Source organism: Bombina bombina, chromosome 11 (assembly GCF_027579735.1).
Source record: "Bombina bombina isolate aBomBom1 chromosome 11, aBomBom1.pri, whole genome shotgun sequence".
NCBI classification, from domain to species: Eukaryota; Metazoa; Chordata; class Amphibia; order Anura; family Bombinatoridae; genus Bombina; species Bombina bombina.
The window spans coordinates 63,223,893-63,240,599 of record NC_069509.1 but is presented as its reverse complement, the minus strand read 5'-3'; the positions used below and the strand labels follow the sequence as shown (position 1 = coordinate 63,240,599).

The 16,707-nt window shown below is 34.3% G+C and overlaps 1 protein-coding gene across 1 annotated transcript in view; it reads left to right on the top strand.

Annotated features, from left to right (window-relative positions):
* Positions 1-12,934: 12,934 nt before the first annotated feature.
* LOC128642092 (uncharacterized) overlaps positions 12,935-16,707 on the top strand; it is a 75,895-nt gene continuing 72,122 nt past the window's right edge. The window contains exons 1-3 of the mRNA XM_053694752.1: positions 12,935-13,043; positions 14,237-14,338; positions 14,648-14,667. Of these exons, the coding sequence (XP_053550727.1) occupies positions 14,272-14,338; positions 14,648-14,667 (87 nt within the window). The 5' untranslated portion in view covers positions 12,935-13,043; positions 14,237-14,271. The remainder of the gene's footprint in view (positions 13,044-14,236; positions 14,339-14,647; positions 14,668-16,707) is intronic.

Here is a 16,707-nt window from a genome sequence, read left to right as displayed (position 1 = left end):
TCATTTCATCCAATGATGTATTTGTCTGTCTGCCTATATGCACATCTCTAGTAAACATCACTAATTATTACAGTAGTACCCCCCAAATCTCAATGGTTTTTAGCAGCCATAAATTTACAAGGCAGTATTTTGACTACATTGGTAAAATTGTTCATTTGAATCAGAAAAACTAAAAAATTAAACAGCTAATAACGACTTCCAATTAGTAATAACCTTCGATTTAGATATTTATGTTCTTAATTTAATGATATTAAAGTAGATTTAACAGACTTATGTTGTAGGTAATAGACATGGATTAGACCCAAGTGGTAATCAAGAAGACACGGTACATTATAAAGATTCATGATCAGTGTACATAGTTGGGAATAGGATATATATGGGGAGCTGAATAAGCCCAATTTAGGATGACCTTATAAGAATTTGGGCTAGATTACAAGTGGAGCGCTAAATTATCACGCTTTATTCACTAGCAAGTTTTAGGGCTCTAAAGTTGGCGGGAGTGGGGTGTTAGAAATAAAACAGAACTGAAAAGTGCCTTTACATTGCGGTCTATGGGAACTGTGTGTTCCATAGACTGCAATGCAAATATATATGTATATGATTATATACATATATATTTATGTGTTAATGTGTTTATACACATATTAACACATAAATATATATGTATATAATCATATACATATATATTTAAAAAATTCTTCCCATCGCTGCGCTGCTTACTCCCTTTGTGAGTGCAATTCTTCCTGGCAATGCGAACGTGAGCTCATGTTCGCATTGCAATTTACTTGTAATACCAGTGCACATTATCGTGCACTGGTATTACAAAGTGGAAAGAAAATCGCGCTTGCTCGCAAGCGATATTTAGTGCTCCACTTGTAACCTGGCCCCTTATGTATGGCCTATGACTTAAAAAGAAAGTTCAATTTAGGAGACATTCTAAAGCAAAATTACAGTAGGGCAAAAAAGTATTTAGTCAGCCACCAATTGTGCAAGTTCTCCCACTTAAGAAGATGAGAGAGGCCTGTAATTTTCATCATAGGTATACCTCAACTATGAGAGACAAAATGTGGAAACAAATCCAGACAATCACATTGTCTGATTTGGAAAGAATTTATTTGCATATCATGTTGGAAAATAAGTATTTGGTCACCTACAAACAAGCAAGATTTCTGGCTCTCACAGACCTGTATCTTCTTCTTTAAGAGGCTCCTCTGTCCTCCACTCATTACCTGTATTAATGGCACCTGTTTGAACTTGTTATCAGTATAAAAGACACCTGTCCACAACCTCAAACAGTCACACTCCAAACTCCACTATGGTGAAGACCAAAGAGCTGTCGAAGGACACCAGAAACAAAATTGTAGACCTGCACCAGGCTGGGAAGATTGAATCTGCAATAGGCAAGCAGCTTGGTGTGAAGAAATCAACTGTGGGAGCAATAATTAGAAAATGGAAGACATACAAGACCACTGATAATCTCCCTCGATCTGGGACTCCACACAAGATCTCACCCCATGGGGTCAAAATGATCACAAGAACGGTGAGCAAACATCCCAGAACCACATGGGGGGACCTAGTGAATGACCTGCAGAGAGCTGGGACCAACGTAACAAAGGCTACCATCAGTAACACAATACGCCGCCAGGGACTCAGATCCTGCAGTGCCAGACGTGTCCCCCTGCTTAAGCCAGTACATGTCCGGACCCGTCTGAAGTATGCAAGAGAGCATTTGGATGATCCAGAAGCGGATTGGGAGAATGTCATATGGTCAGATGAAACCAAAGTAGAACTGTTTGGTAGAAACACAACTCGTCGTGTTTGGAGGAGAGAGAATGCTGAGTTGCAACCAAAGAACACCATACCTACTGTGAAGCATGGGGGTGGCAACATCATGCTTTGGGGCTGTTTCTCTGCAAAGGGAACAGGACGACTGATCCGTGTACATGAAAGAATGAATGGGGCCATGTATCGTGAGATTTTGAGTGCAAACCTCCTTCCATCAGCAAGGGCATTGAAGATGAAACGTGGCTGGGTCTTTCAGCATGACAATGATCCCAAACACACCACCCGGGCAACGAAGGAGTGGCTTCGTAAGAAGCATTTCAAGGTCCTGGAGTGGCCTAGCCAGTCTCCAGATCTCAACCCCATAGAAAACCTTTGGAGGGAGTTGAAAGTCCGTGTTGCCCAGCGACAGCCCCAAAACATCACTGCTCTAGAGGAGATCTGCATGCAGGAATGGGCCAACATACCAGCAACAGTGTGTGACAACCTTGTGAAGACTTACAGAAAACGTTTGACCTCTGTCATTGCCAACAAAGGATATATAACAAAGTATTGAGATGAACTTTTGATATTGACCAAATACTTATTTTCCACCATAATTTGCAAATAAATTCTTTCCAAATCAGACAATGTGATTGTCTGGATTTGTTTCCACATTTTGTCTCTCATAGTTGAGGTAGACCTATGATGAAAATTACAGGCCTCTCTCATCTTCTTAAGTGGGAGAACTTGCACAATTGGTGGCTGACTAAATACTTTTTTGCCCCACTGTACATGCTATAATTTGAAACAACAGGTCATTGTTCCATTACTAACAAAGAGGTTAAACCCATAGTTAAATTCCTGTTCTGGAAAAACACACATTGCAGCATCGGAGCAAGACACCCCAGGTAAGTCAATTACAACCGTCAATATCCTGGTTTGCTGGTGGTGTTGCAATTCTATCAAGCACTACTTTACCATGTGTTTAACAATTACACTGTCTAGTTATCCAGAGCATGTTTGTTTTTGCATTAGAAAGTCCCAAAATGCTCTTTTATTGATTTCATGAAGTCCATGGCTCTTTAGGATAACTGCATCAGCCCTTAAATCTGTCAAAGTGTTTGTGGAACAGCTATTTGTTGGAGCGCACAGAGGAATGACACATTAAAGGACTTACCTGCTCAGCTGATAAGAACAGCCAATCCCAATGTATCATATACTCAATGAGAACAAGGTTACATGCGTTAGATATAATATAGATATGATTAGTTATAATATATTTTAGAGAATTTTGCAAACATCTTTATATACTGTATATATATATATATATATATATATTTGTATATATATTAAATTGTATTATTATTGTCTAGTACCTATACAAAGTCCATACAGTTAGTAGTTAATGCCCATTTTTTTTTTTGCATTAAAGCTGTTAAATGTAGAATTTAAACCAGTGTTTCACAACTCCAGACCAGATTTTCATAATATCTGAACCATAGCACAGGTGAGTAACTATGGTTAGTAACCTGCTCTCGCCAATTAGCTAAATTATTTCACCTGTGCTCTAGTTAAAGGGATAGTATGTGTCAATTTTCATATAACTGCATGTAATAGAAACTACTATAGAGAATAATATGCACAGATACTAATGTAAACATCCAGTATAAAACCATTTAAAAATGTACTTAGAAGCATTGTTGATGAGTTTAGGCTGGGACACCCACTTAAAGGTTGCTGGGAAAACAATAAGAACAGACACTCCCCGCATATGAAAAGACAGATAACATAAACAGAAGCCATCAGGAGTCTGTAAACACGTGTATACATCTGGCACTGTGGGGTTTGGTTAGGAGTCTGAAAATCAGCACAATGTTTTTTTAAAAATAAGCAAAACTATAAATTTTTACAAAAACACTCCCAGATGGGCTGTATAAATGGATCATCTACAAAACATTTATGCCAAGAAAAATCTAGTGTACAATGTCCCTTTAATGTATAATGAAAATCTGTCCTGATAGGGGGGACATTTTAATCCAAACATGACGTTTAAATTTGTTAGATTCCCAATCCTGATTGGCTTATTGTCTGTGTAAAATTGAGTGAAATTAACCTTGAGATTTTGCATTGGAATGTCCCTTTAAGTACAAAAAACTCAAATACATTGCAATATTCCTTGTTTCTCAAATTACTCAGTAGTAACAATTAAATATGAAAAAGTAAAAAAAAAAAGTAGATAAATTTCCATGTCCCTAACAGTGAGTTATGAACGTGAATGTATAGTATCTATGTGTTTAGAATGTCTATTATATTTTAAATAGTATAAATACCTTTACTAATAAAGCTGTGTTTGTACAATAGTTTTCTAGGTATACTTATGTGACCACATATCACAGCTTTTCCACTGAAAAAGATGAAAAGCTATAAATGCGTCACACAAATATTTAAGAAATACTTCCTTTGAGGCACAAATCTGAAAAATCGACTGGCCATGAGCTATAACACATATATATTGTTTCATAATTTATTTTATAACTAACTAACTTTTTATATTTACATAAGCTAAGCACATAGCATGTTACAGAATCTCAATTATAGGTGTTGTTTGCTATATATAAAAAACAAAACTGCTGTGAATTCCTTAGTAACATAACAAAGAATAGAATAGATAACACAGTAATTAAAAAATTAGTGAAGTGAAAAATGATTGCTATTGTCTTCAAACATCAAGATTGTTAGGATAAAAAAAACTGTTTAAACATGAATTAAAGGGACATTAAACTCAAAATTGAATTATCCATGAAGTAATAACTTAAGTAATTAATAATGATAATGAAACAACATTCTAATACACATTTAGGGCCAGGATACAAGTGGAGTCCTAATTAACGCTTCTGCTCGAGCATTTATTGCGCTACTAGTAAGCTTTTTGCACTCATATTGCGAGTTGAACTTAGAATATCACATGCCCATTCACATATTCCGCCATAGAAGTCAAAGGAGAAAAACGTGGAAAAAACACCCCCTCTCGCGCAAACCCGATCGCATATTCTCATGTGCGCTAACCCAACATGAAAATATGAATATTTCACATTGCAATTTTCTTCACATAGCAGAATGTTATATTTATTTATACATAAATATATATATATATATATATATATATATAAATATATATATATATATATATATATATATGTATATATATATATAATGGTTATTTGGTACAATATATTGTTTATGGATGTTTGCACAGATATATATTTATGACTATATATATATATATATATATATATATATATATATATATATATATATATATATATATATATATATGTACATGTTTATATACATTTATAGATATATACATATATATATATATATATAGAAATATCTATATAGAAATACCTAGAACATATTCTGCTTTGTGCAGAGCATAGGCATGTGAAATATTTACAGTAATACATATTTAAAACCTTAATTACAAATGAATATTGCATAAATATGCTTTTACATGTTTTATCTACTTAACAGCAAAGGGTTATAATGCAGTTCTGGGGACCAATCTCAAAAAAGACATTGCAGACCTAGAAAAAGTTCAGAGAAGGGCCACAAAGCTAATAAGGGGAATAGAGAATTTAAGCTATGAGGAGAGGCTAGCCAAACTGGGTCTGTTTTCTCTAGAAAATGGGCACTTGAGAGGTGACATGATTACTTTATTTAAATATATTTATTATATATTATATTTGTATTCCAAGAAAATTGTTTGTGACAAGAGGTCACAATTTAAGGCTGGAGGAAAGGAGATTGAATCTCCTGCAATGGAAAAGTTTTTTTTCACTGTAAGAGCAATAAAATTGTGGAACTCATTACCAAAGGAGGCAGTGAATGCCAATACCTTAGATACATTTAAAACTGGTTTAGATACATTTCCGACTAGAAACAGAATTCAGGAATATGATTATTTGTGTTAAATGGGTCACCTTTTAATTCGATTAATTTTAGCCCAACTGGAGCTTTTTTCAGTATATTAGATTTGTATAGGTTCCTGTGGAATGGAAAGAGGATAGCCCTGTCGCATTACAGACTGACACTGCCAAGGGATAAAGGTGGGTTAGCTCTTCCTGATATTGAAATCTATAATTGGGTCTGTTTAGGTAAGTTTTCTCTGGACTGGATTACAGACTCTGATTACTATACCCCCCTATCCCTGGATCAGCAATCTCTCAAACCTTATTCAGTGAAAAGCTTTGTTACACCTGGAAAAGATTAAACTGCCAGAAAAGATCAAACATTCTATAAGTACAAGAAACATTATTCTAGTCTGGAAAAAAAATCTGTAACTGTCTGGGGATTGACTCCTCCTTTTCCAAATGTCTTCCTATTAATGGAAATAGTGAATTTCCGTATGCCCTAAACTCCAAGATTTTTAAAAGTTGGGAAGATAATGGTTTAGTATATATATTTAGTATATATTACACAACTTCATGATGCTGAGTTGATTTGTAAACCTTTTAATGATCTCCAAAGGGAATTTAATATTCCCAATAAACAATTTTTTGCTTATTTACAAGTAAGACACTATTTCCATGAGCTAATCCAAAACCAACCCAATCTAACCTCTTGGGATAGATTATCCCCCATTGAGTTATCAGGGTGTAGATAATCTAAACCGAATTGTAAATAAGTGGGATTTTCTGAGTATAACTCCCCAACCGGATACAATCCAAAACAGCCTTGCCCTGGTGGATTCTACCACAGCCTCCATCTCTTGGAGAGAATCACATGTAAAGATTTTGAATATGACATATATCACACCAGCACTGACAGCCAAATGGGGAAGACAACTAACTAGTGATTGTAGTAAACGTAGATTCCCAGCAGCCGATATATATCACTGTTTTTGGAAATGTCCTAAAATCCCCAAATTTGGGTGTAAAATAAATTTCTGGTTTGAAAAACTGTGTAACTGTACATTCAAATTACAAGATGTCCATATATTTTTTCTTATAAATAACTCTACCCAAACAGGTGTAAACACATTTTTGAATATCCTAATTCTATCAGGAAGGAACTTAATTTTGAAACAGTGGATTTCTAAGAAAAGCTCACAGATGGCTGAATTTAAAAATATTTTGTTAAATCAAATGACTCTAGAGTAATATGATACTACTGATAATCTGGAAAGGAAAAGTAAATGTTTCTTTTCGAGATGGTTACCCCTTATTTCATCATTTCCAGAGGAAACCCAACTACAGATAATGCGCCCATTTCATGGCTCCAATTTTCTGGAAGAAGCTATGTTAAGAGGCGAATTACCTAGTCGGTACAGATAAGATGTCTTTGATTCTCTCTCTGCCCAAAGGAAGTCAGTTATGGATAGTGTGCTCTCCTTTTAGCGCATTTGTCAATGGCTGAATCCTTATTGAGAGGTAACCTGTGAGGGCGTATGGATAGGTGGTGAGGAGGAGGGATTGGGGGAGAGGAAGAGGATGGGGGGGTTCTCCTTTTTTTTTTTTTCCTTTTTGTCTTTTATGTTTGTATTTTAGGTTTAGTTTTAATAATATTTAAAACCCCAATACTGCGGTACTGTTAAATATTTATTAACCACTTGAAGATGCCTATTACCATAACTCCAACTGTGCTTCTTATTTTTTTCCCCTTTTTTGTCAAGGTATGCTACCTGAATTCATTGTATTATTGTTGTTTTTGTCTCTTATCCCACCCTGCGAGGTGGGCTGAGAATACAATTTGCATTATTGTACCTTTTATTGGTTATAAATAAAGATTTAAAAAAAAAAAAAGATTTGTATAGGTTGAACTTGATGGACTTCTGTATTTTTTTCAACCTCATTTACTATGTTACTATGTAAATACTTAAATACATCTTTACACATTTATATGTATGTATCTCTGTGTTAAAGCCCTTTGCCTGCCTTATTTTTTCATAACTATTGAGTGCAATATTATAATTTTTTTTAATTTACTGATACCAGATACATTATGGCTTATACTAGACTTGTGCAGCACTGATTCTGAATAATTTGTTTCAGATGAATCATTCAGCATGAATATTCTGAAAAACGAGTTATTCCGAATATTTGTAAGCTGCACTATTCTGTAAGTTTAAAACAAATTAAATACTGAATATTTGTTTAAGGGACATAAAACAGGTTGAGATCTGTGCATATGCCAAAAGGGCTAATTAATTAAAAATAGTTCGCATAAAAAAATTGTTTAAAAATTGCTGGCAAGTATTTTAAAATAATTTTAAAAAATAAGCAAAATGAATTACATAGCTAAGTTGTCTGGAGAAGCCAAACCCACCCCCCTTATCAGTGTTTAGACACAGGCATTGTATTTCAACTGAGTTCACAGCTTCTAGGCTTGCTCCAGCAGATAATCCCTATGCACTTTTGCATTATACCAAAACAACAATAGATATAGATACAGTCATAAAAGAAAATGTGTGGGGGGAGTTAGAGCTTTACAATTCAGAAACTAAAAAGAAAGGGTTAATGGCGAGGCACTGCAGTATACATTTGCAGGTAAAGTAATTAAAGTACATATATTATTTTTTCTCTATCCCAACTTGTTTTATGTCCCTTTAACATTTACATTTGCTTTGTTATCTTGCTGCAGGTGCCACAGTGTTACCTTTGGATACTTAGCTATAGCGCGCTTATCTAATCTTCTTCACAGAGTCCAGGGCGGTGCTAACAGGAGGGACGCTGTATAGAAGGGCAGAAGGGCAGTGATTTCTTTATTGCAGATGTATTCAAATTAATTTTAGGGTTTGTAAAATACAAATCTTGTCGATGTATAGGGACAGTCTAGTCAAAATTAAACATTCATGATTCAGATAGGGCATTCAATTTTCAACAACTTTCCAATTTACTTTTATCATCAAATTTGCTTTGTTCTCTTGGTATTCTTTGTTGAAAACTCATATGCTAATTTCTAAGCCTTTGAAGGCCGACTCTTATCTCAGTGCATTTTGACAGTTTTAGTTCATGTGTGTCATATACATAACATTGTTCTCACACCGTGAAATTATTTATGAGTCAGCACTGATTGGCTAAAATGCAAGTCTGTCAAAAGACTTGTGTGTGTGTCTATGTGTGTACATATATATTAATGTATTTATATGTGTATATATGTATTTACAGTCATATAAACATTAATATATATGTACACACATATAGACACACACACAAACACACACATATATATATATATATATATTACATAAAAGACAGCACTCACTGGGCTTGAAAAAGTGCAAGTGCCTTTTATTCAGCGACTTTTCGGGGAATACATCCCTTCATGATTTATATATATACAGTATATATATATATATATATATATTTGCATTATAGCCCTTTGCCATTAAGCAGATAAAAACTTGATAAAACAGTTGCATGCAATATCCATATTTAATAAAGATTTTAACTATATATTTACTGTAAATATTTCACATTTGCTAATGCGAATATGCTATGATGTTTGCGCAATGGGTGTTTTTTTCAACACTTTTTTTCCCATTGACTTCTATGGGAGAATACATGCATGAGCATGCAAAAACTTAAGATAGTTTTTTTTAGCTTTTCGGGTTAACGCTAGCGCAAAATACGTTTTTTTGGAACTTGTAATACTAATGCAACCCGAAAAGCGCAAAAATTAAAATACTGCGCCACTTGTAATCTAGCCTTTAATTTGAAGCTGTTTGAGAAATATCTTTAAAGGATGTAAGCGTGGACACAAAGGGGCCGAATTATCAAGCTCCTTCAGGCTCGCCAGAAACACAAGTTATGAAGCAGCGGTCTAAAGGGGACAGACATCGCCGGAAATCAACCCAATCGAATACGATCGGGTTGACTGACACCCCCCTGCTAGCGGCCGACTCTGCAGGGGGCGGTATTGCACCAGCACCAGCAGTTCACAAGAACTGCTTGTGGAATGATAAATGCTGAGAGCGTATGCTGTGGGCATTTATCGATGTGCAGCGGACATGATACGCAATATCGGATCATGTCTGCTCACATCATGATAAATAGGCCCCAAAGTATAAATAGTTTAAGATATAGGGCTCCATGTACAAAGCACAGAATGCCCATCTGACCGTTGCTATTTTACCCTCTCCGCCACCTCTGCGTTGGTGACGATAAATCCCTGGAACATCCTGAAGAACTATTTGGAGAGAAAAAAATATTACATCTACATTCATTAAATCTTTTTAATATTGTATTAAGCAACCAGTTCAGAAACAAGGAAACCTGTTTCAGAGATCATAGCATGATAAACACATGCACACATTATCATGTCTATGCAAATGATAGAAACGAGTCATATTCACTCTATGCTTATAATTAAACATTGTGATGCAACAGCACTTCTGATTTAAATTTTAATTAGCACTAAGTTGAAATACAAGAAAGAAAATGTAATAGACGCTGTTTTGTTTTTTATACACAAAGGGCTAGAGTAAATTATCGCTCGCCCGCAAGTGGCTGGTAATACCGAGAGCTTGTGGTTCATTTTCTAAAAGTGCCCCAAATGCCCTCAAAATAGAAGGCATTATAGTTTTTTTATAAAAAAAAACAAGAATTTTTTTAAATAAAAAATAACTGTACTAGACAGTTTTGGGGCTTTAAAGTTGGCGGAGTGGGGTGTTACAAAAAAAACTGCACTAAAAAGTTCCTTCACATTGTGGTCTGTGTGTTCCCATAAACCGCAATGTAAATATATATGTACATGATTATATACATATATATTTATGTGTTAATACAGTATGTGTATATACACATAAATATATATGTATATATTCATATACATAAATATTAAAAAATACTGCCCATCGCTGCGCTACTTATCTCCTTCGCTGTGCGAGGTTCTGATGCCGTTGTGAGCGCAATGGTTCGTAGCAATGCGAACGCAAGCTCGTGTTCGCATTTCGATTTACTTGTTATACCAGCTCACATTATCGTGCACTGGTATTACAAATTTGAGCGCTAATATCGCTTGCGTTCTCCACTTGTAATCTAGCTCAAGAAAAGGATAACAATTAAAAAAAAATGTGTTCTAATTAACAACACAAACATGATATTAAATACAATTCAAAAGCAATATATTCTTACATCCTGATAATACATTGTACTAGCTCTGCCCTTTGGACAGGTCGAGATGGACACCCAATTGGCCCTGCACTTTGGGGGGCCCCACATTGTAATCAGGGGTGAGGGTATGAGACAGTGCAATGTACATCCTGTATTTAATTTATGGTATCAAGAGGTGTAATATACAATGTTATTCTTTATATAAGATTGACTGAATGTTGGGACAGTAGGTCATACAGGGTTGGGGCGTACAGGGAGAGGGTAATAAGGGAGCAAGATTGTGGGTCTTGTCCAGGGTCCTGTAAATGCTAGGGATGGCCCTGCTTTTGTCTGTGCAGTGTTCTAATAAGAGTTTGAATTTGTTCACCAAATGGCAAGTGTACCACTTAAAATATTAATATCAAGTCACATACAGTAATAGTTTTAACAATAAGTGCACAACAATATTTTTTTGGTAAATTGCCATGAAAACTACATGTTAATAAATTATTAGCATTTAACATTGTAAACATTTGTTTGTGTGTTTATGTGTGTGTGTTTATGAGTGTGTGTATGTGTATGTATGTATGTGTGTGTGTGTCTGTGTGTATGTATGTGTGTGTATATGTATGTGTGTATTTGTGTGCATGTATGTGTGTGTATTTGTGTGTATGTATGTGTGTATATATGTGTGTAGGAGTATGTGTGTGTGTATTTGTGTGTGCGTATGTGTTTGTGGGTGTATGTGTGTATATGTGTGTATGTATGTGTGTGTGTATGTGTGTATGAGTATGTATGTGTGTGTATGTATGTGTGTATTTGTGTGTGGGTATGTGTGTGTGTATGTATGTGTGTGTATGTATGTGTGTATTTGTGTGTGGGTATGTGTGTGTGTATGTATGTGTGTGTATGTATGTGTGTATTTGTGTGTGGGTATGTGTGTGTGTGTATGTATGTGTATGAGTATGTATGTGTGTGTATGTATGTGTGTATTTGTGTGTGGGTATGTGTGTGTGTGTATGTATGTGTGTGTATTTGTGTGCATGTATGTGTGTATTTATGGGCATGTATGTGTGTGTATGTATGCGTGTATATATGTGTGTATGAGTATGTGTATATATGTGTGTATGAGTATGTGTATGTATGTTTGTGTGTATTTGTATGTGCATATGTGTTTGTGGGTGTATGTGTGTATATGTGTGTATGTATGTGTGTACAGCATGCTAACTTACATGGTTACAATACTGCATTGCTGCGCCTTTAACATGAATTATTGAGTGACCACAGAACTTATGTATTGTTGGTTTTTAATCTTGGTAAAATTATTGGTCAAATCCTTTTTTATTTTTTTTTGGTGTGTTAAAGGTACATGAAACCCCAAAAAATAGATTTCATGATTCAGATAGAGCCTACAATTTTAAACAACTTTCTAATTTACAGCTCAGGAGCATGCACGTGTCTGGATAACTATATGGCAGCACTATTGCCTGTCATATAGTGCTCTAGCCACCTACCTAGGTATCTCTTCAACACAGAATAGCATGGGAACAAAGCAAATTTAGTAATAAAATAAACTGGAAGTTTTTAAAAAAAATTGCATACTCTGTCTGAATCACGAAAGTAAAGATTTGGGTTTCATATCCCTTTAAATACACTAGAATCATTTAATTGATTTTGATTTTTACTTTTTGTGCTGTAGCCTTCCAAAAGTTATTTAATAATAAATACAAAATCACAGTAATAGAACCTGAAAAAAGTTTCACATAACAATTAGCCAGCAAATAAAACACTGGCCTATTCAATAGCAATTTATTGATTTGGTGAAGAAAAGATGCTGAACTATAGAAGACTGAAATGAAGTGCTCCAATTTTTTCAAGGGACCAATTTATTAAGCCCCTCTGGTCTTGGGTAGGGTCAGAAACGTTCCTAAGGCTAGAACCCGTCCTGCAATGAGTCCTACGGATAACTGTGCATGTAAGGAATGCAGTGACACAGATAACTGCTTTTACCTGGGCAGGGCTTTTTTGGTTGCTGTCCAAATATCTGTCAAAGTAAATCACCTCCTTCCATCAATTTCAGGTCAAGGTATAAGTACCAGGTCTTCTGCTGCACACAAACTATTCTCCTCATTTGGTTCCAAGGAACAGGTCTAAAAGATCTTGCATGAAAGTCTAACATCTGCAGTAAGTGTTCTGGGATATACTTTACTTTTCAGAAGTTTAAATCAGCAAACCTAAACTACTATTTGGATTTAAAAAGAAATGGAATATCATTTGGCAATACAAAAATCTTCTTGCTAAGGAACTAAACATGATTGTTTTTTTAGTTTTCTTTTATTTCTAGCTATCATTCACATTTGACACTTAAAAGGATTAATACATAAAAATTAATAATAACTGAACTCACTGAATTGATCATGCTATGAAGATTATTTTGGGCTGTTTAATTGTAATGTAATAGCTTAAGACAGCTTGACTCTATGGGGTATATTTACACTTGAAACTAAAGTTAGGAAACAGCGGTCGTAAGATTGGCCGCAAATGTGAAGGGGGCAGCATTGCACAAGCATATCAGAAGAAATGCTTGTGCAATGTGAAATACCGACAGCACATGCCGATGCTGGGCAGACATGATTCACTACAGCCAATCATGTCCGCCCGGGATTTGATAAATTGTCCCCTAAGTGTAATAATTCTTCAGACTGACAACAAAGCATAATTATATTTGGAGATATTTTCCGTATTATATAGATATATACTTGTTATGTTTTTTATACAAATAATATTTAGGGTATGCCATGAATATGATATATAATAAGGATCATATGGAAGCTTTGCTGTAAAAATGTATAATTAATATTTAGTTTATTTGTAAACATTAATCTTAATGAATGGGTATAGTTATTTTGAGTGTATATGTAGAGGATATAATATTGAGTTGCATTTGTATGTTTTGTGTACTTACCAAGATAGACAGACAGATAGATAGATGACAGATAGATAGATGATAGAAATAGATAGATGACAGATAGATAGATAATAGAAATAGATAGATGATAGATAGATAATAGAAATAGATAGATACTTGATAGAAATAAATAGATAGATGATAGATAGATAGATAGATAGATAGATAGATAGATAGATGGATGATAGAATGATCAGGAATTTGATGTATATTTGAACAATTTGAATATTTTTGGAGATTTGATTAATGTGAATATTTTTTCAAAAACAATCATCTCAATTTAAGGGATTTAATTTTAATGTATTGCCTTATAAAACATTGTTACATGCATTTGAGTTTTCAGATTACTAGTTGTAGAGTTGACAAATCAATGTATCTAAAAAAAAAATCTATTGTTTTTATTATACAGAGAGTGGGGAACCTGCATCTTAGCCGGACAACTGTATGTCTGGATTAATGGGGAGAAACATGCTCTCCATTCTTGTGATTATTGCAGGAACCCTGCTATCAGGTAGGTTCATTTAGTAAATCATGAAATTAAGATTCATTGTTAAATTCTAAACTGTTATCAGGAACAAATTGAATAAATGAAAACATTAAGATATATGAACATGTGACTTTAATCATATAAAAGATCAAAAAGGTTTAATGATTTAAAAGTTTGTCACTGGATATATGCTTTATCTATTTTTTATTTATGGAACTAATAACTCACAAGTTAATTCCCAACTAATAATAATTCAATAGTCATAATTAAAATATAATAAAAATAATGTTACATCAACTTATAAAAAAATCTATTTTTTCTTTTCTGCTTTAGATCATCATGCTGCAGCACAAGTAAGTATTAAAAAAAAATGTTTACAGTTGGAAATTATTGGTTAGTCAATTCCAAGTATGATACTCTGTGTGTATGATGTATGTATATAAAATAGTTGTTTTTTTTACTATAGTAAGGTTGGTTTAAAATATAATCTGCATGTTCAATTTATAATCAATGCTATTGGAAGCAAAAGTGTGCACTTGAATACAAGCTGACCACTATGAAACAAGAATGGGCTTGAATTGGTAGCAAACGTTTGTGTCAAATTGGAATGCATCACAAAAAAATGTATGTTATAGGTGCTGCATCCAATTTTTGTCCTGAGACTTTCTCTAATTAGTTTTCTTTAAACTGCAGCTATAATAAACCAGCAAGTGCACCTCACACAACTTCAAATTCCAGACTTTAGCTTTAAGGTTAGCTGGATTTGACAAGTTGGTTATTTATGGAAAGCTGCTGTGTTAATAAGTCTATTTTTCTTTAGTAACTGACTTGAATCAACTTGGCCTGTGGGAACAGTTGTAAAAGATCAATTTACAATCAACTTGCATTTACAGAATAGCCAGCTTGAAGATTTTTCTCCAAGTCAGCTATTTTACCCAGGTTTCCTTAAAGGGACAGTTAACACCAAAATTGTTATTGTTTAAAAATTCAGATAACACCTTAACTACCCATTCCCCAGCTGTGCTCAATCAACAGTGTTATATTAATATACTTTATAACATTTAAACCTCTACAATTCTGACTGTTTCTAAGCCACTACAGACAGCCTCTTATCACATGCTTTTTATTAGCTTTTCACTACAGGAGACTTCTATTTCATGTGAGCATATAGATAACATTGTGCTTTCTCCCATGGAGTTGTTCATGACACTGCACTAATTAGCTAAAATGCAAGTCAATAGATAATACATAGTCATGTGATCAGAAGACTGTCAGAAGAGGCTTAGATACAAGGCAATCACAGAGGTTAAAAGTATATTACTATAACAGTGTTGGTTATGCAAAACTGGGGAATGAGTAATAAAGGGTTTATCTATTTTTTTAAACAAAACATTTTTTGTAGTAGACTGTTCCTTTAAAGAGATTGTGTACAGTGATTTTTTTCTGCCTTGTAACATGTTCTCAATGATTAATTTACCTGCTAGAGTGCATTAAATAGTTTTTCAAATATCCCCTTTACCTTTATTTTGTCATTTAAAATAGTTGGTTTTGCCTGTTGAAAACTGACACCTATACTGAAAATGTCAGTTCACCAGTACTGGCTATAGAATAGCTACATAAAAAAGTAACCAAGAAGATATCACCCTCCCAGTGGGGAGGGGGTGGAAGAGAGAGGCACTAAAATGTTTGTATATTTCCCCAATAAATATTGGTATATGTATATACAGTGGGAGATAAGATAATGGGGACTTTGTGTGTGTGTGTGTATAGGGATCTAAGATAATGTTTTCATATACAAACATAAACCTAAAGGATTGATTTGCCATACTTTTTAAGAATCTGCAGCAGGTATAACAAGTCATTGGAAACAAATGAAAAGAAAACACATTCAAGGGAATCCAATCTTACAGTCTCGTAATCAGAGCATAACATCACTGTGAATAGACTTCCATATGTTGATATGGTTACCTAGTGCTTACGTATTGCTTTGAATCATTTTTTGCTTTCTCAAAAGCCACTTCACTTAGAACCAAGTACTAATTATCATGCAAAAAATCTGTAAAATACAATTTAATTGTGTATTAAATTAAAACGAGGTATTAATGAATTTAAAGGGACATGAAACCCCCAAAAAGACATCTTCTCATATTTCCTTCTATTATCAAATTTGCTTTGTACTCTTTGAATCCGTTGTTGAAAATAAAACCTAGGTAGGGTAAGGAGCAGCAATTTGCACTACTGAGAGCTAGCTGCTGATTGGTGGCTTCACATATGCCTCTTGTCATTGGTTCACCCAATGTGTTCAGCTAGCTTCCAGCAGTACAATGTTGCTCCTTCAACAAAGGATATAAAAGGAATAAAGCACATTTGCTAATTAAAGTAAATTGTAAAGT